Raw genomic sequence first — 27,676 nt, forward strand, 5'->3', positions numbered from 1 at the left:
ACACGGCTCATATATAGTTTCATGGTTGTTCAAAGACTACTTCTATTTTAGGTTTGGCATATATTACACCATTTAAACAATTCTTACTCCAAATGTCTGGAGCAACTACATGTATTATCAAAATTTACATCGGGGGATACTTATACCAAGACTGATGAGGTTCCTTCCATTAATAGATTTAAGAGATCCTTATAGAATATTAAATCTATTGTTGTTTTGTTTTCGTTTTGGCTGTCCTATTTGATTTTAAAATTCACTTTCAAAACAATAACTCCGTTTGGTTATTGAGATTTTATTTATCCGACAAAAAAGGTAACCATCTAAAGATGAAAATGTTACATTCAGGCATAAATTTATGATAATGATAATATACTTTATAGAACTTAATGACCAAATTACATGGTTTCATCAAATGTAATGCAGCACCTTGCATATATACAACAATTTACATTCTGAATAACGTCTCATATACACATTTCAAAATCAAATTGCAAAAAAAAAGTTACTTAAATGTTATGCAATACCTAATAATGTTTAAAAAGTATCTACAATGGGAACATTTTCCATTAGTATTTCAAATATTGATAAAAACAATAGAAATGTATCATTTGGATTTTCTTTAAAAATGCTGCTTGAAAAAAAAAGAGCCGTGATATGACAAAAAACCAACATAATGGGTTTGCAACCAGCATGGATCCAGACCAGCCTGCGCATCCGCGCAGTCTGATCAGGATCAATGTTGTTCGATTACAAACCCTATTACAAGTAGAGAAACTGATAGCGAACAGCATGGATCCTGATCAGACTGCGCGGATGCGCAGGCTGGTCTGGATCCATGCTGGTTGCAAACCTATTATGTTGGTTTTGTCATGACTCAGCTCAAATCTTTAACATTAATCACTTGCATCACAGCACTAACAGATACTTTCTGTAAAGTCTGACAAACTTTATAGAGCTAAAGCAAATGAAAATGAAATAATAACTAATGCTGCTGATTTTAATAAAAAATCTTTTTTAAAAAAAAAACTGACATCATCCTGTAATTTTTAGTGTACATTTTTGGAAAATACTACTAACATGAAGAAATTACTTCTAGAATGAAAACATAACAAGTTAAGAAATTGCACACTACCAACATACATGCATAAGTGACCATCACATGTTTTCCAATGAGAAACATACATTTCAACATGCTGACAATCAAAAAATCCATCCATAAACAATGGAAAGCAATCATAATTTTCAATTAAGTCACAACTGGCAGTAACATAATTTTATTCAAAGGCTGATATACATAATAAATAATTGACAACTACTTCAAATTTAGAAGAAAAAATGAGTAAAAATAAAAGTGAAATAGAAAAAAAAACATAAAAGCATTCAGTATCTTCTAACAAAAACAATTTATTGAAATAACAATTTAAACAATGGTATGCTTGTGTAAAAAAAACACCTTCTGTCACAAGTAAACCATTCTACATGACACTTCAAATTTTGTGAAACATTTTAAAAGAATACTTATAAACATTGTAAACACAAACCGAAATTTCAACAAAGCTTACATTATAAACACACTTATTCTAATTGTTAAAAAGACAGTTTGATTTTTCTAACTGCAGAGTTATGACCAAAGCCTAACATTTTCTGGCTAATAACTCACCATGACCTAAAACTGTAAACTTCTCACAGATTTCTCACATATATTAACATAACCACTGATAATTCAGAAGAAAAACAATGCAGGTATTTGTAGCAGTCTTTACTAGAAAATAGAATGGTCTCTAGCTTGTTAACAAACAGTTTTATTCAAATATTTCATAACATGCTAGATTTTGTCACACTTTTAAAAATAATGGTTACATTTTAAACTCTGTTCACACTTTTTTAGTGAAAAGAAGATAGCATGCATAATTATGTTTACATCATTTATGCTTAAAGATCAGGTCTTAAACCTTGTATATCATTATATATTTAACATTATTTAAACAGAGTAGGGACACTATTTTATTATCATATATGCAATGTAAAAGATAAATATTTTACCATTTATACAATGTAGCACATATCTTTTACCATTTATGCAATGCATGTTGCAATGTCAGACATATTTTCTACATAATTAATGCAATGGTGTACATATTTGTACATAATTAATTCAATGATGTACACATTTGTACATAATTGAGGCAATGATGTACGTATTTGTACATAATTTGTCATTGTTATAAATGAGTTCTAATATACATGTAATTTATGCAATACTGTATATACATTTTTACATATTTTATTCAATGTTATACACATTATGCAGTTACAGATTGAAAATTTCTTTTAAATATATATCTATATTGATTCCATGACTTAAAGATCATCATCATCATTCAAAGTAGTAATTTTTTACACCAGTTATACAGAAGTCAAGAGAACTTAACATTCCTTATGTAATGTAAGGAAATATTGTACAAAATAATTGAATTAAAATAATTCATGCTATGTATAACATTATTGTACATCATTTATGTAATAAATGATAAAACATAAATGCATTGCAATGCAGGGAACATATTTACATCAGAATACATTCAATGAAATGTTATTAAAGTGGATAGGTCTACAGTGGGTACATTTTCCATTAGTATTTTAAATATTGATAAAAACAAATTCTTATAGAGTGCTGCTTGAAAAAAAAATGTTGATAAAGTTTTAAGTGATTTAGAATGACGATTTATCTGATGAATAATGAATAATAACTTTTTGTTTTAGAACTGCTATATAAATATATGTGAGCCGGGTCACGACAAAACCAACATGACGGGTTTGCGACCAGCAAGGATCCAGACCAGCCTCACATCCGCGCAGTCTGATCAGGATCCATGCTGTTCGCTTACCAGCTCTATTACAAGTAGAGAAACTGATAGCGAACAACATGGATCCTGATCAGACTGCGCGGATGCGCAGGCTGGTCTGGATCCATGCTGGTCGCAATCGCATTATGTTGGTTTTGTCATGACGCGGCTCAATTATATAATATCGGATTATGTATCTCACACTTACTACAACTTTCATGTATAATTATTTTTGTGGTTTGTTTACAGGTATAATACTAAATACTAACAATATAATTATTCATTGTATTACAGACATTCCATTATAGACCAATTCACTTAACAGTCTTGTGTCGTAATGTCAAATACCATTTGACTCATATATAAAATATTTCTCATGATTTATACATAATATGACATAATGACATGTGATACAATTACGTTATTTATACAAGGTTTGACATTAATCATTCATACAATGAAGGACATGTATCAATTAATGAATATAATGTAAATATAATGTAAAACCTACATGTATGATTTACACAATATATTATAAAATATTACATCATTTATATAATAAACACTGAACATAACTCATCATACAAACCCTTGTAATTATATTAAATATCCTATATTTTGGATAAAATACATTAACCTCAAGGGTAATCTTTTTGTTAGATTTGTGTATTACGGTATATTAAAGGTATTTTCACATTGATCAAAATATGTGGTAGGAATTTTAATAAGTTTGTTCAGTGTATTATAACATCATTTAGGACTTGTATTACATCATTTAAACAATGTATGACATATATACAATGTATATCCCTATTTGTATCATGACATAACTAAACAATGTAATATGATGGCAAAACATTTCTTTACATTAACTAAATGTATCAATATTCACTCATAACATTAATGACTATATTTGTCTGTTTGTTTGCAAATCAGTTGGAAAAAATGCAAATTTACTATGAAATAATTAAAACAGTTGACCTGTGTTGCAAAAGAACACATTTTGCAATTATCAAATACCCATTCTCTAACACAATTTTGTCAAAAAATTCAGTCCAATACACAAGCCTATGTCCCAATGTCTCAAAGTTTTTACTGAAGCCACTTCAACCTTGATGTACCAAAGTTCTACTGTATATGTAGGCATTTTAAAACTGCAAACCTCCAGACGAGAAATGTTAATCTTCAGTTTAAAAATGTATAAAATGTTCACATGCCTTATAACGTTTCACATGCAAAATATAAATGAGCCGCGTCACGACAAAACCAACATAGTGTGTTAGCGACCAGCATGGATCCATGCTAGTCGCAAACCCATTATGTTGGTTTTGTCATGATGCCGCTCAAATGGAGTATTTTTGTCATAATATTCCTGTGCTGTTCATAACAAATTGTGGGCTATTTTTTACATATTTGATCAAATTTATGAAATTTATTTTGATTTTTTATGCATCTTGTTGGCTTAAATTACTGTACTTATTTATTTGACAATATTCTAACAATTTGGCCTTTAGTTACCCTGTTGAGATGAACCATTGCCACTAGAACACAGCTATACTGGCCTGCACAGTTGTGTAGTCTGTTCATGTTCTACATGGTGGCTGACACAACTTCAAATCTTATTCTTGTTACCCCTAAAAAAATTGATGATAGACAGTTCTAAAGAAATTCAGATTGATGACGATTAAACACTAAATTTTCATAAAATTTTATTTAGCAAAAATCTGCAGGCATGTCACTTTAACAGCTATAGTTATACCAAAGGCGAAGATCAAACTTCCAACAAATTTCTTTCATTCATACAACATGTACAATTTATCCACATATAATCAGACCAAGTATACAATTCTTAAAATAATTTGCTATAAAATAACTGAATTATATTTGAGGCCATTTTTACTATAATATAACATCCTTATTACATTCTGAGGAAACTTATAAATTAAAATTTAAATGTGAAATGCCCAAAGTTATAAGATAAAGCACTACCTGTGTAATTATTGATATTGGCACTACCTGGGTAATTATTGATATTAGCTCATGGAATGAATCGTTACAAAATCTCCTCAAGAAGAATAGGGGTTGGGTTTAAATCAAACCAACATTGCTGATATGAAATGGGGATTTTCCAGCTTTTTCTGGCAGAGGAAGACTTCAGTTGCTTCTCTGTGCATTATTTCAGGAACGATCGGGCACCCTAGTGGAACAGGCCTTTGGTATATTTAGATTGATAGTTTACTTGAGCATAACACTTACATGTTTCTCTGGCAAAAAGACTAATTAATTCAACTGATTTTGCCTAAAAAGTAATCTATGTCTCCTAAGGGATTTATATCCAAAGCAGAGAGATGCAAGTAAATTAAAGTCAGTGACCTTAGCCACTCAGCCACAAAGAGGAATATCCCAATATTCATATGTAACAAAGGAAAACGAAAAATACAAACTTCAGCACACCTTTCACTTCAGAATAATAGCCTACATTTGAGCCGCGTCATGACAAAACCAACATAATGGGTTTGCATCCGCGCAGTCTGATCAGGATCCATGCTGTTCACTATCAGTTTGTCTACTTGTTATAGAGTTTGTAAGCGAACAGCATGGATCCTGATCAGACTGCACGGATGCACAGGCTAGTCTGGATCCATGCTTTTCGCAAACCCATTATGTTGGTTTTGTCATGACACGGCTCATTTTTACAATTCATACCTTGATTATGCTGACATTATCCAGTTTAAACATATTCAAAAGTTCTATAAAAACAAAAATGACCAAATGCTATAAAATTTTGAGCATAACACTTACATGTTTCTCTGGCAAAAAGACTAATTAATTCAACTGATTTTGCCTTATTAAAAATATGTGTTGTTTTGGTGTATTTTAACAGGATAATTATTCAAAATTGTCATAACTCTTGCAAAATCATAATAATAAAATTTACGACTGAAATTATTTCTTAAATCAGTTTTTAAAATTTTGGGAGGAAGATCTAATAAAGGAACAAGGAGAGAAGATGTCTTAAAAGAAAAATACAACACTAAATAAATTTTCATCTGCAGTCTTGTACACTAAAATAGTTATGTATATGACTTAGTGAAAAACATAAATATTTAATACCACTATATACATATAACTATTGCTAGAGCATGCCATGTTTCTGTTTATATCGAAGTCGGGCCGTTTCAAGCATCAACTTCTTCCTGTCTTCCAGAGATAAATGTCGGTCAGATGGATTCCGAGAAAATGAACTAGCTTTAAATAATGTTGTATCCTGAAACATACATAAACAGTTATAAATTTACTTACACAATTTGTCGTCTGCTTTTTTTGAAACATACATAAACAGTTTTAAATTTACTTACACAATTTGTCGTCTGCTTTTTTTGAAACATACATAAACAGTTATAAATTTACTTACACAATTTGTCGTCTGCTTTTTTTGAAACATACATCAACAGTTATAAATTTACTTACACAATTTGTCGTCTGCTTTTTTTGAAACATACATAAACAGTTATAAATTTACTTACACAATTTGTCGTCTGCTTTTTTTGCCACATACATAAACAGTTATAAATTTACTTACACAATTTGTCGTCTGCTTTTTTTGCCACATATATAAACAGTTATAAATTTACTTACACAATTTGTCGTCTGCTTTTTTTGCCACATATATATGTCAAGCTACAACAATGTCAACTGAGGCAAAAGAAATGTGAACAAACATAATGTCCATATCTTTAGTTTAGTTTATACAAATTTATTTTAGTTCAATTGTGTTGGAAGCTATAAGCTTATTGGAACACTCTCAAATCAGCTCCTGGAACCATCCAGCACTAAGCAATGAGTGTTAAGTTTCTTGCTCACCGAAACAACAAATTGACCCTGACAGGGTTTGAACCCATGCAGCCAGCAATCCTTATAGTACTAGTCTGAAGTGTTAACTACTGACTCGGCTGTGCCATACCTTTAACTCACTTATTAAAATACCCTTGCAGACACGGTCTAGATTTTGTTTTATTATTAACTTAATTAAAGATAAAGATGATTCTCTCAGAAACCATTTCTGAATTAATCAATCTTTCAGCAATTTATGTAGCAAAGAAAATTATTTGGACTAAACATGTGACATGTACTATTTATTTAAGCTTTAATGCCATAACTAATTGACTGTTTGACACCAGTACAGAGTCAGAAAAGGTTACAAGTTGATAAAGTCTGACCAAACTCCATACTGTTAGTTGCTTATTTTTAGAATTCAATATAGAAATTCCCTACATTAACAATAGACAGTTCCGAGGTCAAAGCGGATCATGTCCATTATACAAATTTGTGTATTTGTGTAATAGGCTTGTCATCCTTGCAATCTAAACAGTCAAGAACTGTAAATTGTCACTCAACACTCAGTGTAACTTTAAACCTTATACATTTGTATACTGTGCTTTGTCTTGAATTTGGACCAGTCGATTTAAATTTTAAGGGATTTCAATAACAAAATACAAAGAGAGCTGTCCATAAGACAGCATGCTTGACTATTCTCAGTGCTTGACAGTATGAAAAATGGCATATTCCGTGAAATGTAATTCAAAGTTATGGGACCTGTGCCCATCATGTTAGATAATTACAGAGAACAAGTGTTTGAAGTTTTAACCTATTCTCTTCAGTACTTTTGGAGATACCAACTTGCACACCAAAACTTACCCAAAGTGTGATGCCGATGTCAGGGTGAGTACAATAGCTCTCTCTATTCTTTGACTAGTCAAGCTAAAGATTAGACTACCAAGTATATACAACCTGGATCAGACTGCATGGATGTGCAGGCAAGATATAGTAATACTAATCACCCACCTTATCAGGTAATAAAGATGTTGACTGTGTCTGGCTAGTTGCTGTCTCCTCTGTTTCAGCACTGTATACAACACGACCCTCTAATATGTTAGATATTGTAACATCTACATCTTTTGTAAGCTCTATAAATTATCATCAAAACATGAATTTATCTTGTATTATAAGTGACTACATGCACACTTCACCTGTCTCCACTACTATAAATACAACCTCTGAGCAAGTGTATTATAAGTGACTACATGCACACTTCACCTGTCTCCACTACTATAAATACAACCTCTGAGCAAATGTGTAAGGTTTCTTTAACTCAATGTTTTTGAGTATTGTGTTCATTTGCATTTGAATGCTTGAGTGTGCGAGCTGGACTCTTACAGTGCTTCTGATGAATTTGCATCTGTCATGATTTAAAATGTTGTAATTTTTCTTATCTCTCATGGACAAAATCAATGTTTACATACATTTTTATTTCATTGCTCTTTGCACAAAAAAAAAAATGTTTTCTGGCCCGACTTCCTTCTCTTGCAATTTCTATATAAGACCTGACAAATAAATACTAACTTATATTTCTCATAAACTGCTTAAAATAAGACAACAATTGATACAAAATCTGTGTAATTCAATTATTATCAGTGTAAAACTATTATAACTAAAATGATATATCAGGGAATTATTTAACCATTTTGCATTACCTTTCTTTTAGTGGCATGTCTGATCACATAGATTTACAACACATTGTGACATTTCATCTTTACTGGTGGAATACAATGTAAGATGCCTAGTCATGCATTATTTCAGGCACAAGTGGGCACTCAAGCTGAACTAGCAACCTTTTTCAAATATTAAATCCTTAGCTGAATTTCTACCCACAGCATAAGAGTTTCAAGGAATTCACAGTCAGGGACTTTTACCACAAGCCATTGTGAATTTAACATTTAACACTATGCACACTTTATTATTCAAATACATAATAATAGTAACAGTCATTACCCAAGTCTTTTTTCACAGCTGTAACAGGAACTTGTGGCAATACATCCTTCACTTGTTGAACCATTTTGCATAACTCAGCATCAACACTATCAAAACAACTTCCTGAATTGTTTCCACCTGTGATGTTTTGGCTTGTTTGAGCAGGTTGTTTGGCTTTAATGATAAGAAACCAATTTTACCAAAATACCACTATGTATATACATTTCTATCAGTCAATACAGATGGAAAGAAAGAAAATATCTGTTGAGTTTTAAGTCACATAGTTAAAGGTTATATGGGAACTTTTAGCTTTAATGGTCAATGAAGACCAAACGTAACTCTCTCAGCATTTTTTTTACTCTTAATGGGTACTCTACTTGACTGAATGATAAGTAAGCTATAATTCACATGAAAGCTGCATTATAATCAACAACAGTTTTCAGCTATTATAGAGGCTCAAATTTAGCGACAAAGAAGCTTCATCCCTTACCTCTTTGCTGAGCTTGTGGTACCGATTTTAATTTTTTGCGATATTCATATATATCAGCGGCAGTATATTCCGTCAACTCAAGGTTTAAAGCACCCGCTATAACTGACCGGACTCTCTCTATGAAATCTTCCACAGTCTCTTCCTCTGCCTTCTTCATTACAGGATGTGTTCTGATAATGATGAAATATATTTTACATAACATGGGTAAATTTTCATATAAAAACATGGTCAATTTAATGAAGACATACATACAACCTGTTCATTTTTGCATTAATCGACAAAATGTTTCACTCGAGTCAAGAATACAAGAGCGATCAGTAATCACATGTGTCGCCTCATGATGGCCAATTTCATGTTGGGACAAATTTTGTGACAGACGGACAGACAGACGGACAGTGCACAACTAGACTTGGTACTGATCATTCCTGTAAAGTTTGGATAAAATTGCACCAGTAGTTTATGAGGAGTAGTCTGGACAAGCTTTTGCGTATCTGGCAACACACAGAAAAAAACACCTTTTTATCAAAGGGCCATAACTCGGCCAAAAATCATTCAACCAGAAAACCCGTGCAATATGCGCAAGGACTTGAGCTACAGATCAATCCTGTAAAGTTTCATTGAAATTGCATAAGTGGTATAAGAGAAGTAGTCTGGACAAACTTTAAAAATAAAAATTATTAAAGGGCCATAACTCTGACAAAAATCATTGAACCGGAAAATGCTGACAATATGCACAACTAGACTTGGTACTGATCATTCCTGTAAAGTTTGGATGAAATTGCACCAGTAGTTTATGAGGAGTAGTCCGGACAAGCTTTTGTGTATCTGGCAACACACAGAAAAAAACACCTTTTATCAAAGGGCCATAACTCGGCCAAAAATCATTCAACCGGAAAACCCGTGCAATATGCGCAAGGACTTGAGCTACAGATCAATCCTGTAAAGTTTCATTGAAATTGCATTAGTGGTATAAGAGAAGTAGTTCGGACAAACTTTAGAATTAAAAATTATTAAAGGGCCATAACTCTGACAAAAATCATTGAACCGGAAAATGCTGACAATATGCACAACTAGACTTGGTACTGATCATTCCTGTAAAGTTTGGATGAAATCGCACCAGTAGTTTATGAGGAGTAGTCCGGACAAGTTTTGTGACGGACGGATGGACAGATGGAAGTTCTCACAGGACAGTAATTATGGCTACTCTATTGTTCTCTCTATTGTTCTTTTTAGCCACGCAAAAGAAAATAGCCACATAAAAGCATTACGGAATGAATGACATCAAAGAGAAAGAACAGTTACCTATTGTCCCTCTAGCCACATACTTACTCTCCTGTGAGTGCGGACAGACAGACAGACGGACGACGGAGAAGTGATCCCTATATGTCGCCACTACTCCGTAGAGGCGACACAAAAATGACATAAGATTAAATAAATTGGCCTAACAATCAGACTTAATATTGATTTTCAATATAATTTTGAGTATATTTCTTAATTGTCATATTTCCCATTTTAAGTGCCCAAGTTGATCGATATAAGATTTTCAAATTTTATGTGTTAAGTTTGTTTGGACCTCAGTGGACCTTCTTTAATCTAAGACTTAAGTCCCTGAAAGAATTTAAACCTACATTTGGGAGGGACATATATGTCACAAATTAAGGATCATCAATCTTCATGATAACTTACTTTAGTTTAAATACAGTTACAGGTGTGAAGAAACACCAGAGTACGTCAGTCCATCTAGGACCATCTATAGTTGTCAATGCACATGGAAATGACAGCCTTGACATATGAACAGATACCTGTAATTATATCATTCATTTTAAATAAACAAAAACATTAAGATTATTAACACAATTCAATAATGATAAAGCAACTGATTCTACAAATGCTACCAGTGCACATCTCCACTGTCTGATCATGGTCTCCACTGTTTGCATATATTAAAATTTTCTGAAAAAAAAAAAAAAACCCAAAAAACAAGAGCTATTCGTAAGACAGCACACTAGAACCTCCTCAGTGCTCAACAGTAATAATCACAGGTGAAGTTCCAATATTTGATTGCGGAGCCAATGCCAGGCTGAGTACAAAAACTCTTCCTATTTCTCTTTGGTAGGACAAGCTGAAGTGATGACTGTTTTGGTCCAGAGATAGCTGAAATTATTAAGTTTCAACTTAAAGCAAGAATTTTTAGAGGACTTATTTTTAGAATTTGGCCCTTTATAAGATGCTAGAGACAGAGACATTTTGTTATACAAGTGGTATCTTGGTATATTTTACACATTTTGGGTATGCTGAATCAGATAAGTAAAGGTTGAAAAAGTTAAAGGTCAAGGAAGGGTATGTCCATATGGATGATATAAATGCTTATATATAACAAATTATAATCTAACAGACTAGGTTTTATAATAATATGAAATAAAAGTATATGAAATACCGGCTGAACAGGTAATTCCAATTCAAAAGCTTGTGTGTTAAACTTGAGAAGTCCGAGATTATTGTTAGTAGGAACACCTTCTGGCTGCATTAAAATAGGAAATTCTTGCTCTGTAATATAAACAATAGTTGCTTTTATCAGTATATCATAGTATATAAAGAAAAACATCAGTCAAAAAATAATGGCTGTATAAGCAATTATGTAGAAATCTATCTTCGGAATCTTTGACCTTAACCCACTCACCCCTACCTCAATCAAAAAGAAGACTATCATGTAAGTTATCTTCCTACCAATATGAAATTAATTTGCAAATAAATAAAGGCTGTATGGGCAATAGTGTAAAAATCTATTTTTAGCACTGATGACCTTGACCCAACTGACCCTTAATTCCATCCAAAGAAAGAATACCATTTAAGTTATCTTCTTACCAAATATGAAATACTTCTATCAATAAATAAAGGCTATATGTGCAAAATTGTAAAAAATAGATTTTTTGCACTGGTGACCTTGACCCACAGACCCCTACCTTAATCAGAAAGAAGAATACCATACTAGTTATCTTCCTACTAAATATGAAAAACATCTGTCAATAAATAAAGGCTGTATGAGTGTAAAAATCTATTTTTAGCACTGGTGACCTTGACCCATCTTAGCACTGGTGACCTTGACCCATCTGACCCCTAACTCCATCAGAAGAAATTTTTTTTTTTTATATTCCTACCAAATATAGAAGACATCTGTCAATAGAATAAGGTTAATTAATGTACCTGTATAAGTATAAAAAGATATTTTTAACATCGGTGACCTTGACCCAAATGGCCCCTAACTAAACTTAAAGGGAGAGAACCTCCCTGCGCTGTATGTATTAATTAAACATGAATGACATCAACTTAAAAATAAAGGCTGTATGAACGCCCGTTTAACTCACAACGAGTGTAAAATGTCCAACAGTAAAAATGGTGCTCACAAGGAGGATTAAAGCAAAAAGGGTATATCTTCGTTTCTATGAAGACTCTCAGGTAATAATTTACGCTGAAGACTTGTGGGCATCTGTTTTAGGTTAGAATGCACAAAACGTCACCAGAATGGACGTTTTCAATGTTAAATTTGGTCCGGAGAGAAGTTGTCTCCAGTTTTCCAGCTACCCCGAGTGACTGCATCGCACGGTATTTCCATCAAATTGTCCACCAACAGGCAATATCTTTACATGTGCATACTCGGAAAACACATCGCTAGCTAACTGCATTCTGATATTTTTACATAAATGTCTGTAATCTTCAAAAACTATGAAAAACTCATCTTGTTTATCGTGTCACACGTCATAGATGGGTGCTCACAATGAGGAACGGAAGTTGCTCACAACATTTTTTACCGATGGACATTTTACACTCGTTGTGAGTTAAACGGGCGTGGTATGAGCAAAAATGTTTAAATTTGTTTTTTACACCAGTGACCTTGACCCTAGGGAACCCTTTCTCCATACAAAATTTGAGGACCATTTAAGGTATTCACCTATCCAATATGAAAAATGGGTCAAAGACAGAAAAGGCCTGGTTGCATTTGTACACAAAATATCATGAGGCTGTGATGTTACAAAAAATTTTTTCCATTGAACCATTAATGTCGAAAATTTAATTCAGTTGGTAAACAGGAAGTGGATTAGCTACACACCTAAAATCGAATCCCACATTATGGGACCATGTGTCAATGATGTATGCCAAATATCAAGAGGCTGTGATTAGTAGTTTCTGAGAAAAATGTTACGAAAATTTCCTACCATTGACCATTAAAGTGAACAGGAAGTGGATGAGCTGCAGACTTGAAATCAAATCCCACAGTATGGGACCAATTGTGTCAATGCTGCATGCCAAATATCAAGAGGCTGTGATAAGTAGTTGCTGAGAAAACTGTTACGAAAATTTCCTACCATTGACAATTAATGTCGAAAAATCTAACTAATTTAACTAAGTGGATAAACAGGAAGTGAATGAGCGACAGACCTGAAATCAAATCCCACGGTATGGGACAATGTGTCAATGCTGTATGCCAAATATCAAGAGACTGTGATAAGTAGTTGCTGAGAAAACTGTTACGAAAATTTCCTACCATTGACCATTAATGTCGAAAAATCTAACTAATTTAACTAAGTGGATAAACAGGAAGTGGATGAGCGACAGACCTGAAATCCAATCCCACAGTATGGAACCATGTGTCAATGCTGTATGCCAAATATCAAGAGGCTGTGATAAGTAGTTGCTGAGAAAACTGTTACAAAAATTTCCTACCATTGACCATTAATGTCGAAAAATCTAACTAATTTAACTAAGTGGATAAACGGGAAGTGGATGAGCGACAGACCTGAAATCAAATCCCACGGTATGGGACAATGTGTCAATGCTGTATGCCAAATATCAAGAGACTGTGATAAGTAGTTGCTGAGAAAACTGTTACGAAAATTTCCTACCATTGACAATTAATGTCGAAAAATCTAACTAATTTAACTAAGTGGATAAACAGGAAGTGGATGAGCGACAGACCTGAATCCAATCCCACAGTATTGAACCATGTGTCAATGCTGTATGCCAAATATCAAGAGGCTGTGATAAGTAGTTGCTGAGAAAACTGTTACAAAAATTTCCTACCATTGACCATTAATGTCGAAAAATCTAACTAATTTAACTAAGTGGATAAACGGGAAGTGGATGAGCAACAGACCTGAAATCAAATCCCACAGTATGGGACCATGTATCAATGCTGTATGCCAAATATCAAGAGGCTGTGATAAGTAGTTGCTGAGAAAACTGTTACGAAAATTTCCTACCATTGACCATTAATGTTGAAAAATCTAACTAGTTTAACAAAGTGGATAAACAGGAAGTGGATGAGCGACAGACCTGAAATCCAATCCCACGGTATGGGACCATGTGTCAATGCTGTATGCCAAATATCAAGAGGCTGTGAAAAGTAGTTGCTGAGAAAACTGTTACGAAAATTTCCTACCATTAATGTCAAAAAATCTAACTAATTTAACTAAGTGGATAAACAGGAAGTGGATGAGCGACAGACCTGAAATCGAATCCCACGGTATGGTACCATTTGTTTATGCTGTATACCAAATATCAAGAGGCTGTGAAAAGTAGTTGCTGAGAAAACTGTTACGAAAATTTCCTACCATTGACCATTAATGTCAAAAAATCTAACTAATTTAACTAAGTGGATAAACAGGAAGTGGATGAGCGACAGACCTGAAATCGAATCCCACGGTATGGTACCATGTGTTTATGCTGTATACCAAATATCAAGAGGCTGTGATATGTAGTTGTTGAGAAAACTGTTACGAAAATTTTTTCCCCGCCCGCCATCCGCCCGACATTCACCATACTATAACCCGGGTTTGCACCTGTGCAACCCGGCCAAAAATATTAAATAAATGAAGTCATTAACCATACAAGGTCCTATTTTCAAAGTGATACAAAAGGAAATAACTGGGAAATATGGATGACACAGTTATATAACTTGGCAATATCATGTATTTTGTATTGATAAGTAAGTGTGGTAATAATGAAGCTATTAGTATAGATAGAACTTAAGATTTATCCAACTTGCAGTTTTAGGTTAACCAATTATTCATTTTGTAAGTGCTGAAAATGGCAATAACTTGGTAACAAGAGGGCCATGATGGCCCTGAAGTCGCTCACCTGTATATAGCCCCCCCCCCCCCCCCTAAGCGGGGCCAGTTTAAACCCCAGGGCTTTTATTTGAACAAACTTGGTACACACCCATTAGAAGATGTTTCATGTTAAACATCTAAGGTCTAGCTCGTTGAATTTTTTTAAAGAAAATTTTTTAAGTTTTTTCTTTACACATATATTTAAAAACAATTACACAACTGGGGCAGGGCCAGTTTTGACCCCAGGGCTTTTATTTGAACAATTTTTGTAGACACTAACTAGAAGATGTTTCATGCTTAATATCTACACTCTAGCTATTTGGGTATTTTCAAAAAAGATTTTTAAGTTTTTGCTATACACATATAAGGAAAATCAATGTCCCCCGGGGTGGGGTCAATTTTGACCAAGGGCTCTTATTTGAACAAACTAGGTAGACATCCATTAGAACATGTTTCATGCTAAATATTTTAGCTCTAGCTCTTTGGGTTCTTTAAAAGAAGATTTTTAAGTTTTTACTATATTCATATAGGGAAAATCAATGACCCCCTGGGGCGGGCCAATTTTGACCCAGGGCTCTAATTTCAACAAACTAGGTAGACACCAATTAGAAGATGTTTCATGCTAAATATCTTAGCTCTAGCTCTTTGGGTTCTTTAAAAAAAGATTTTTTTAAGTTTTTACTATATACATAATTATAGGGAAAATCAATGACCCCCTGGGGCGGGCCAATTTTGACCCAAGGGCTTTCATTTGAACAAATTTGGTAGATACTCAATAGAAGAAGTTTCATGCCAAATATCTAAGCTCTAGCTCTTTGGGTTTTTTAGAAGATATTTAAAAAAATTTCTTTTGGTTGCCATGGCAACCAGAGTTCTGCATGGAATTAAATTCTTTGAACAATTTTCAAAGGTGACCACCAAAGGAACATTCCTGTGAAGTTTGGATGAAATTGGCTAAGTGGTTTATGAGGAGATGTCATTTAAAGTAAAAGTTTACGGAAGCCGGACGAAAAGCGATCACAAAAGCTCACCCTGTCACAAAGTGACAGGTGAGCTAAAAATGGAAGCCATAGTTATGTAACTTGCCCAGACCATGTACATTGTGTTGACTGGTAAGTGTGTAAAGTATGAAGCCATTGGTATAGGTACATTGTAGTACTTAAGAAAACTCCAACTTGCTGTTTTAGGTTAACCTCATACGGACAGATGGATGTACGGACGGTTTAATTACTGCATGCCCAGGGGCATAAAAATTACATAAATTTAATATATGATTACCTTAAAATATATTTTAAAACAAAATTATAATCATAATTTCAAAGTAGCTCACCTTGTACAAACTTCTTCACATTCTCTAGAAATTGTTGTTTTCCTTGTGGAGATGTAAGGTCTTTGTAACCTAGCAACCACTGGAACACTTTTGGTACATTACTGTGATAAGGCTGGAAGTATTTGTAAAACATTGGAAAAAATATATTTTTCTAGTACACAGCATAAAATGACTTTTATATACTCTCTGGACATAAGAATCTCTATTTTCAATTTATTCTCCAAAATATTTTTTTATCCTCATTCTTTCATTTTAAGCATATAATGCCATTTTTGTGACTTAAGTTTGTTAGACTATTCTTAGAAATTTAAATACAATAAACCTTTATTTAAACCTTATTTGAACCTGTATAAAGACCAGTGGTGACATGACTGAGTGGTTAACATGGCAGACTAGCAATCTAAGAACTTCCGACCACATGGGTTCAAACCCTGTAAGAGGCAAGACGTTGTTTCCCTATGCTACAATTTTTTACACTCATTGCTTAGAACTGGTTGGTTACAGGAATGGCTTTAAGAGTGTTTAAATAAGTTTATAGCTTCTGACACAAACTAAAATAAATTTGTATAAACTAAGTCCCTTTCTATTGTTTACCCGAGTCTCCTTTCTCAGATAAATGGACAGATTCGGGTCTATCAGACTATCAGGTCATAAAATCATGATAAACACCTTAGCTTCAGTGTGACACATGTTCGGCAATTCATAGACCTCTAAGATTATTTCAAATTCAAGAAATAATCCAGTTTCTTCAGTATAACTCATCATTTTCCTACTTGAATATACATGTATATCTTTTCTCCCCAATTCTTAGACAATGTCCCAATCAAAACAGAATCTGATGTGCCAAAGAAAGTTATTGTTGTAAAATGTGTAGCTATATTCATCAATAGATATGGACAATATTTATCATATTTCATCTGGGCAACAAAATGAAAAATTCAAATTTTGAACATAACACTGCTAAAATTCCCAATTCCAAGGGCAAAGCCATAGGTCATATTTCCCAAAATCATGTAAATTTTCTCCTGTAAACAAACCTACCACAAAATGACTGATGACCACATCAATGACTATATGATCGAGGACTGATGTATAATTTGCTACAAGAACTTTTGGAGTCTCCTGCTGCGGGCTCGGATCTTCTTCTACCCAAATATGAATACCCAACACTCCTAACATGCCACGCACAAACTGCCTGAAATACATTCAAATCCATGAAAAATGTACTTGATTCCACAATGTACCATGTCTGATTGATAAACATTGCTGAGATTCAATATTGACATTCATGTTGATTTTTGTCATGTGAGAGCCCTATTCAGCTACATTTCCAAAAGATTTGTGGTTCTAAAGACTATAAAAATATGACCTACTGTTTTTTTAAATTCTACAACAGATCTGTGTTCTTTGTTATAAATGGTTTTATAAATTCTGACATAACATAAAGTTACTATTTTCAAGTCTGTGGTACTTCCAACATTTCTGACACAAAGCTTTAACTAACTTAATGAATTATTTGTTTAGCTAGTTTAAGTGGCGGAAGTTATCATACAACTTGTTGTAAGTACTGAATCCATACTTAAGTTACAATGTATTACCACAAGCGTGACTCATTAATATAAACATTCCTAGTAATTGTAAACAATAAAGCTAGTTATAAACATATAAACATAATGTATAAACATTTTTACAGTATAAAAAACTCAAATATCTGTGAACTAACCTTACCCAAGCTGCTTGGTGAAGATAATATTGCAAAAGAATGCATAACCATATAATTTGTCAAAATGTAATCAAATGAATTAATAAATAGTACAATAAAATTCCATAATTTTAGGTAAAATGAAAATTACTTCATAAACTGAAGTGTATATAGGTTGTATAAATGTAATGATCATCCAATGAAAAGTGGCTTTACAATATGGGCCCCTGGCATTCCCCCAGTAAAATAGTGCATTTTTTCCCCCCTAAAACCGAAAAAATTCCCCCTCAAAAATAATATTTAACGGCCATAGATCAGTTATTAAGTTGAATTTTTATACAAAGTAGCAAAGAAGTATTCAGTTTCATTAGAAATAACCAAAATATTTCATGCCTCGTCATGGATGTGGGAGCTGACCTGGCCTGGCGCTGTACTGGAGGCCAAGGCTAATTACTTTTGGATTCCAGCAGGTTCAAATGAACAAAGAGGGACATGCATATTAGGGTAGTAGTAAACCATGAATGAGAATAAAAACAAAAATTAGTTTAACTCACCGTCTAGCTGCACCCCTCGGAAATAAACACACAATAATGTATGTATGTATGGCAATTAAAATTCTGCATACAATGAGGAACACCCCGATTGGGAAATACAGAATCATCAGAGCAAACTTGAATCCATCTGGAAACCTTAAAACATAAGGCAAGAAAAACATAAACGGCAATGACTAAAGTCTGTTCAATGAGTGTGCCACCATTACTTCTAGAACATATACTGGTACATTATACATGTATTGGAATAACTTATTAATATATATTATAAATATTGTTTTAAAGCTTACACCAATTTTTCAAACTTGATTGAATTTTTTTTATATTATATGGCAACCAATGAAAGATCTATAGATCCTGTATACATGTATAAACTATTTGAAATTTGTTATTTTTGTGTGCTTTGAGATTAAAGCACCACACCTCCAGATTAAAGTGACATTATGCCCATCAAAGGGAATAAAGTGAACAAACAGTAGAAAGACAAAACAAGTATTATAAATGCCACTTTAATGTACATATACGATATACGTAAGTTTTATGAAACTTTATAAAGTTTCCAAAATGTTATATTAACATTATCATGCATCATCTTAAATGTTTCAATCTTGTACAAGTTAAATGTTGATGCTGCACATCAAAGGCGCCGCCAAATGATGTGAACAGTCACAGGTAATGTAGAAAATCAGAATTGAAAATCGTTCTCTATTACAGTTGAATATCCGAAACACTAATCAAATTTCTCCCCATGTTCTTGGTATGTGTCTGAAATTCGGAAATGTTTGTCTGTTGCGACACTAGAATGAAACGTCTGGTCGAAGCAAAATAAATTGGATAATAACAGAAATTGAAGTGATTGGTAAACTTAAAATAAATTCAAGACAATATGTGCCGAGAATATGTCCATTTAAATATTGGTGCGAATTGCAAAATGTTCAAATGATTTTGAGGACGAACTGTCTGTTATTTTACAAATTAATAGCGAAAATATGTCTGTAATATCAAATAATAGTCATGAATAAATTGATTATTATAAATTTATAAAAGACTAAACTACTTGAATTAACAAAAGATTGCATATTTGCCTAGAATCTAGGTATGGGACACAATCTAGGCAAAAGAGAAGAATCGTCGGGCACAGAATCCTTCAAAATAACCTATTGCAAATATTTGTGAATAGTTTTAAAATAAACATACTTTTTTTCACTTAGTTAATCTGTTTTATAAATTTAATATTTATTATTTTCATGAATTACATGTTGCACACGTTTTGCCTGCTTTGCAAACAATATTTCCGCCAAAATAATCTCTGTTGCGTATTTTAGTGATACCTCTTGTTCCCTTCCCGAATTTGGTTTCCATCATCAGCCTATAGATGGGTCTGTGTTGAGCTAAGGGTTGAGGGAAAACTGCCTCTCTAATAGTGGGCAAGGTTTAGGATTTGTTACTTGTAATTTAATAATTCGTCAAGTTATATTGATCATAGTTGTCCTGGTTCCCTCCCCCCCCCCCCCCCCCCCCCCCCCCCCTAAAAAAAAATTGTTCTACATGTTTGAAAACATAAAATAAGTAGCTGCCGATGGGTTGAATGCCAGACGTTTCACTCCCAAGACATTTCACTATTGAGACCTTTCACTCCCAAGACTGTTCACACATAGACATTTCACTCCAACGTTGTCAATAGTATGGACATTTTTCTCCCATTTTTTTAAAGATGTTTATTGGGAAAGTCAACAAATTAATTTTCATTATCAAAGGGAAATCCAATTTAATGTCTCATTTAAATTTTTGCCTTTTTGTTAACTTAGAAAATTTTACATTATCAAGGCTCTTTTAATTACTATCAAGCACTAAGAATAGTCAAGCGTTGCTGTCCTACCGGCAGCTCTTGTTAAATTTAAGGTCTATATAAGTATATCATTAAGTATCAGAATAATTTTGGTATAAAAAGGGAGCGAAATGTCTTGAAGACAGTTTACTCCCATTTGGTAGTCAAATGTCTAGGTGTGAACCGTCTAAATAGTGAAACGTTTGTTTACCTTCATACCTGATGGGTTTAAATTATAATGTACTATAATGTCTGTCGAAGAGTTGGCTTTAAAATTTTGTCTTATTCATATTATTTATGTTGAAAGTATTTAGTAGCGAGCTCGACGAGCAAAGCGAGCTTTACGGTATTGGGAGTACCTGCTAGCACGGATTTATATTACAATGATCGGACACTTTCGTTTAGCTTAAAGTCCCGTCGCGCGCATGCGCGGAATCGGATAAAGGTTGACAGAATGAGATGGCGGAACGTGCGGAGTACGAAATATGACAGATTTTCACCGAAGTATGTGGTGTTATTGCAGCTTTGTGAAAAATTATACACATATGAATGTATTGATACAGTATTATTTTGTGTCGCTAAAGTATTATTATATGAAAATATGCTGATAGAACGCTGCAATGCTTAGTTAAAAAGTACCTAATTTAAAAAATATTCGCCTATTGTTTAGGCATACTCTCTACACTTTGCCGCCCTTTTACTTCAAGCACGAATTATTACCGCGATACAGAATAAGATATTTATTTTTTACATGGTTTAATGATGGCATTGCAAAAAAATGTTTCTTGATTGCTAAAAAACTTTTAAAGAAATTCATGTTTTAAATGTGTCTTTATTTCTCAGAATTATTTCCAAATGATTTGTACATTTTTTATTTGATTACCTGTATAATTTATTTTATAAATATAGTAAATATTCTACTAATAAGTGTATTAAATATATTTTTAGATCATTCTAGACAAGCATTCCTATATAGATGAATTCATTAGATTGGCAAGGAAGAAACTTTTATTGGCATAGAGAACAGCTGTTTTATAATATTATTTTTTATTTTGAAACATAATATTTTCATAGATATCCTAAACAATTCACGTCAAATGATTTATTTATCACATGTTTATTTTCATTATTTTTCAGAGAAAGGACTATACAAATTTAGTTGTATATTTTCAATTTCATTTATAAATGTTAATAAAGAAAATAGATTTACATTGTATTTATATATATATCCTCTTCAGAATCATTTTCTTACCACATATGCCATGGACTGTAGTTAAAGACCGCGCATATACAAAATATACATTCAAATTATATTTGTTTTTGAAGATTGAGTGTTGCAATTATCACATGTAACCTTGTAATGAAAGTTTGGAAATAAAGTTTTTTAATTATCACTTACCCCCCTTCAAACGTAATTAAACTTGAAAGAAATTTAAGCGATGTGTAAAAAATAATCAACAGTTACTTTTATTTCGCAAAATACTGACTCAAACTGTAAAGATTTTTATTGTTTTTCTAGCGTTACATTAAAAAGTATAATAAATATCTTTCTACAGGCATTCAAATAAAAAGAATAATTAAAATATACGGATTAAAATATACGAGTGACATTAAAAAGGCCGGAATCGAGACAGCCACACGAGAGAACTTTACTGTTACGATGATTGTCTACTTCACTGCACCGACATTTGAAAACAGATTTACAAAAAATAATAATGATATAAATGATGAATGCAATTTAAATATTCTATGAATATGGCAATATTGACAATCTCGGCAATATTTTGTACTAAAAAATGAATAAATTTTCTTCACGTGTAAAGGTCGCAATACACATACATGTGACAAATAAAATGGGCCAAATCTGGATTTTCAGCTGGATTTTGAGGCTCAAAACTGGATTTTTATTTCAACTTGAATTTCAATGCGTGTTTGGCACATTTGGTTCAAAGAATCTATATTACCCTCGATATCCTTTAATGATTATACTTTTTATGATTTTTTTGTTGATCAATATTAATTTATTTCACAAAAAAAACAAGAGCACCGCTAGGCGGAGCATTATATGCCAGAAAGTGTTTTTTTTCTTTTCTAAGGATGAAGCATTTGTAAGACATTACATAAATTAAATAAAGTATTACCTCCTTCAAATAGCAATCCTCCTATAAAATTTGAATATTGTGGGCCAAATGGAACTTCAGTTATGCTCTGGAAACTGTTTTTAGTTTTGAGGTAATAGCTACCTTGAACTTTGACCGTGTGACCCCAAAATCAATAGGGGTCTTCTACCCAATATGGACAATCATCCTATGAAGTTTCAACACTATGGGCCAAATAGAAAGTAAGTTATGTTCTGGAAACTTTTTTCAGTTTTAAAGTAAAAGTGACCTTGACCTTTGACATTGTGACCCCAAAATCAATAGGGGTCTTTACCCAATATGGACAATAATCCTCTGAAGTTTGAATATTGTGGGACAAATAGACCTTAAGTTATGCTCTGGAAACTTTTTTCAGTTTTAAAGTAATAGTGACCTTGACCTTTGACCTTGTGACCCCAAAATCAATAGGGGTCTCCTACCCAATATGGACAATCATCCTATGAAGTTTGAACACTGTCAGGCAAATAGAACTTAAGTTATGTTCCGACAACTGTTTTCAGTTTTAAGGTCATAGTGACCTTGACCTTTGACCTTGTGACCCCAAAATCAATAGGGGTCTTCTACCCAATATGGACAATCATCCTATGAAGTTTGAACACTGTCGGCCAAATGGAACTTAAGTTATGCTCCGGAAACTGTTTTCAGTTTTAAGGTCATGGTGACCTTGACCTTTGACCTTGTGACCCCAAAATCAATAGGGGTCTTCTACCCAAAATGGACTAGCATCCTATGAAGTTTGAACACTGGCGGCCAAATGGACCTTAAGTTATGCTCCGGAAACTGTTATCAGTTTTAAGGTCATAGTGACCTTGACCTTTGACCTTGTGACCCCAAAATCAATAGGGGTCTTCTACCCAATATGGACAATCATCCTATGAAGTTTGAACACTGTGGGCCAAATGGAACTTAAGTTATGCTCCGGAAACTGTTTTCAGTTTTAGGGTCAAAGTGAGCTTGACCTTTGACCTTGTGACCCCAAAATCAATAGGGGTCTTCTACTCAATATGGACAATCATCCTATGAAGTTTGAATGTTGTGGGCCAAATGGAACTTAAGTTATGCTCCGGAAACCAAATTGCTAACGGACGGACGGACAGACGGACGGACGGATAGACAGACGGACGGACGGACGGACGCCCGGGGGTATAACATAATATGCCCGAAATTCTTTCGGGCATATAATAAATAAATAGATAAATAAATAAGTGTAGTCATACAGGCTATTTCTAAAACAGTGACACTTTCACATTTCATTATTTTCAGTTTGAAGAATTATATTTCTTTTCAGTCTTTCAATAATTAAACATAAGCTATTTGAAAATGTGCAACAACTATTCATGAACATAAGACTATGACAGTTAAATAACGTAACATAAGTAGAAGACTCAAAATAAATGCAAGAATCATTCCGTTAATTTAATCCACATTTTTGCCTCGATGATTGTGTAATTCCTAAACAAAACAAAAAATTACCCACTCACTAAAAATAGGTTAATTAGACATCTTAAACAGGTTTTGAATGATCCCCTTTAAATGATTCTGCTCACCTTTTATCTTTATCAGTGCGGCACTAATCAAAGAAAATCAAAGGTTGAGCCGAATTCATACATGTAAATTTACAGGGTAGTGTTGATGACGTAGCGTGTAATACCTAAAAAGAGGTCAATTGACTGACACACGACACGTGATAAGTTAAACACGTGAGAATAACTTTGGGTATTGGAACTGTTTATTACGTCACCTTGCTGTCAATTAGGGACTCAACATTTAATCCGCTATAATTTAGGATATGGACAGATAACAATCAATGCCCGGAGGCACGGTTTACATTTTAGATACAGGTGCTGTGTTTGATTTTTTTTATGTTGATTTTTTTTTAAATATCGGGAATTCAAGTTGTAATATCGGGAATCGGGATCAGTGTTGAAATATCGGGATTTTTTTAAATCCCGCCGGGATGTCACATGTATGAATACATTACCCGTAAAACAATTGTGCGTTAATAAATTTGACTACATAACCCAATAAATCTTAAATATTGCATCTTTGATCATCTGTGAATAACTTACATCGGCTTCTATTTTGTTTTGAAACTGAAAATATTATGGTACCGTAATAATAAATTTCAAATACCTGCTTTTTATATAAAAAATGTAAATTTACCACGGATTTCGTCAAGATAATTTTTTAACCGTCGTTGCGGACAGATAAACTGTACCTTTAAAAAATAAATTAGATATTTGAATTAACCAAGTACTTTTCTTCAAAATAAACTTTAAATTTCCAAAATCGGATAATAAATGAAAAAGCTATATATGGTATTTTGTAAAGTAAGTATCCGTTGCGAACGGGCATTTACGCTTCGCGCCGGTAAATTATCGATCGATGTACCTTTATCGGGTGCACGACAAGATATATAAGCATTTATATAGGGTTAACTGGGAGTGTCCGATCCCTGTAATATAAACCCGTGCTGCTAGATAGTTATGGTTTTGAAAACTTTCGTCCAAAGTACTGAATTGACACATCGCAACTTTTCAAATTACAAGATAACGATAAAAGCCGATGACGGATGTTCTCTGATTGAAAACGGAAGCGTAGACTGGTGTCCTGCGCACTTAAATGGGAACCAGAATAAACGGAAGCAGTGTATAAAATACCGAATGACAATTTTAAAACGGATTGTGTAAAATAAAAATGAACGATTATTTTAAACTATTTTACGGTAAAAGAAAATTGATAAAAGAAAATCGAGCTCGCTTTAAGGCTTTGCCTTTTTCATATTATCATTTGTTCCAGAAATATTTTGAAAGAATATTCAAATGATATATTTCTATTTTTTTCTATCAATACTTGATATATACTTATTGAAAAATGTGTCAATTGTAGACCTAAATCCACTTAGACCTAAAACTGTAACTGTGCAAATCATTCTACCAGATTCCAATGAATGTAGTTGTATTTCTATGTTTATATTTAGTATTTATCATCATACTCATATTTGAAAAGGGTTTCAAAATCAATTGCCCGAATTGTCTATAGTAAAACTTGACATTTTAAACTCATTTAAAGCCATTTGTTTTGAATAACTTGTTCCGGTAAGGTGGTTTCCTGTTTCCAATTGTTAGTGCATGATTGAACGGGAAACCAGCTGCAATCGTGCCAATCGCAACTTTTGGGCCTTTTCCGTCACTCTTCGGATTAATGATAATAGCCGATGTAGTTCCGATTGCAATCGTGACAATTCGGGCGATTCCGTCATACCGCGGAATCAGACGAAGTTATATTACGGAAATCTAAGCTATTTTAGTTACTTCCGTAATCCCAGTTTGTTTATATAAATAGGATTTCTATTTTTACTTGATTTATCGGTTTAAACCGTAATAAATTATAAAGGAAATTGTTCCGTTTCAATTGTTTTTCAAGACGCAAAAGTTAGTTTCTTTTATAATTGTTTTTTTTTTGTCTGTATTAGTTTTATACAATAGAGAATGGTGACTGTAGTAGTCTTCAAAGGGTGGTCCTGCTTACCAAATCACGCATGATCGAGTTATATTTAGATCTACTGAACGCAATTCAACTTCTTGGTGAGGTAATCTAAAAATAGCTCATGCATATCATTAACCTTGCCACGTGCTGAACTACAGATAGCGCATCGTATTTGTGATCGTGTAACATAGTTGATATATGCTTATTAATTGGTACCACGTAACGAAGTATTTTACTTTTAGTGCATTTACTTGTCTATAAAGCAAACGAATGATTACTCTGCGAAAAAGGGGAAATGAAATGTGCACACTTGTATAGATAGATCTCCACGTTAGTATTTTTACGATTGATCATTTTCTTAATTAGTTTTATACAATAGAGAATAGATTTCAAATCGTTTTGACAAAAATATTCGTTTTTCAAAAAAAACAAAAACAAAAAAAAACAACAACTAAATAAACCGTTTATGATATACAAATACCGTAATTCAAAAAAATTGTGATAATGAATTGAAACAAAAAAAATTTTTTTTAAAGGGTTGGGATGAAGGCACAACTGTGCAAGCCTTTCCTTTTAAAAGGAAACTTTATTAACTTTTTATGTCTGCCTGTCTGTTGTAGAGCATAAAACGATAGTTCAACAGATTTTTCACAGGTATGTTACAATGTTACGTTACCTTGTTACTGTCACTAGTTCGTTTATTTCAACCATCTTGCAAAATACAAAGAGAGCTGTAAGAAACAATCAAAAATATGCCCAAATTACTTGAAAACTACTGAACATGGGCGCAGACATTTTTCTGATGCATTGTTGTAGTCTTCGTTAGGTGAGTTCGATTGGTGATAGAACACTGCGATATAATTTTGTAGTTTTAAACCTTAGGTTTTTTAGAGAGGAACAAACATATATGCTGCAAAAAAAATGCAGTATTTTATGCTTCTGTTTTACGAGTAAGTTATCTTATGTCCCAGGTTATATGGCTCTCTTTCAGTCTTTGAATTTGAAAATCGTTAAATTCTAAAAAGTCTACTGTACATAGCAAAAGCAGAGAAATATATTTTCACATATAGATCTAGGTGTGAACTGTTTTGCATTACAAAGGTAAAGATAATTTGAATATTTAAAGATACTGATCAATAAAAACATCTTTAAGATATACGCGTTATCTGTACATCTCTGGCAAAAGTAAAAAAAAAAAGAAGTTTAGTGAAAAAGCATAGATATGGATCCATACAATAATACGTTTATAGTAAGTCCAGAGTTGTAATTTGCATAAATTGCCATGTGTGTAAGAAAAGATCTGAAAATTCTATGTTTTTGACACCTCAATGGGCAGTTATTTGTATCTTAGTGTTCAGTAGAG

General features: G+C 33.1%; 1 protein-coding gene across 2 annotated transcripts; it reads right to left on the reverse strand.

The window, feature by feature from the left end:
- Positions 1-276: 276 nt before the first annotated feature.
- On the reverse strand, positions 277-27,142 carry LOC132741353 (lipid droplet-regulating VLDL assembly factor AUP1-like). Of its 2 annotated transcripts, none has more exons than XM_060729505.1 (11): positions 26,990-27,142; positions 18,841-18,975; positions 17,626-17,779; positions 16,585-16,696; positions 11,585-11,694; positions 10,834-10,949; positions 9,148-9,317; positions 8,679-8,831; positions 7,692-7,813; positions 5,971-6,114; positions 277-4,480 (listed from the first exon to the last, which is right to left on the reverse strand). In XM_060729505.1, exons 1-10 carry the CDS (start codon positions 27,022-27,024, stop codon positions 5,983-5,985), a joined length of 1,239 nt encoding a protein of 412 aa, XP_060585488.1. In that variant the 5' UTR covers positions 27,025-27,142; the 3' UTR covers positions 277-4,480; positions 5,971-5,982. The 2 variants fall into 2 exon arrangements, with proteins under 2 accessions (XP_060585488.1, XP_060585487.1); XM_060729504.1 differs by having other exon boundaries at positions 5,961-6,114.
- Positions 27,143-27,676: the final 534 nt, after the last annotated feature.

The sequence above is a fragment of the Ruditapes philippinarum genome, unplaced genomic scaffold, assembly GCF_026571515.1.
Source record: "Ruditapes philippinarum isolate M1 unplaced genomic scaffold, ASM2657151v2 ctg627_1_1_1_1, whole genome shotgun sequence".
Lineage (NCBI taxonomy): Eukaryota > Metazoa > Mollusca > Bivalvia > Venerida > Veneridae > Ruditapes > Ruditapes philippinarum.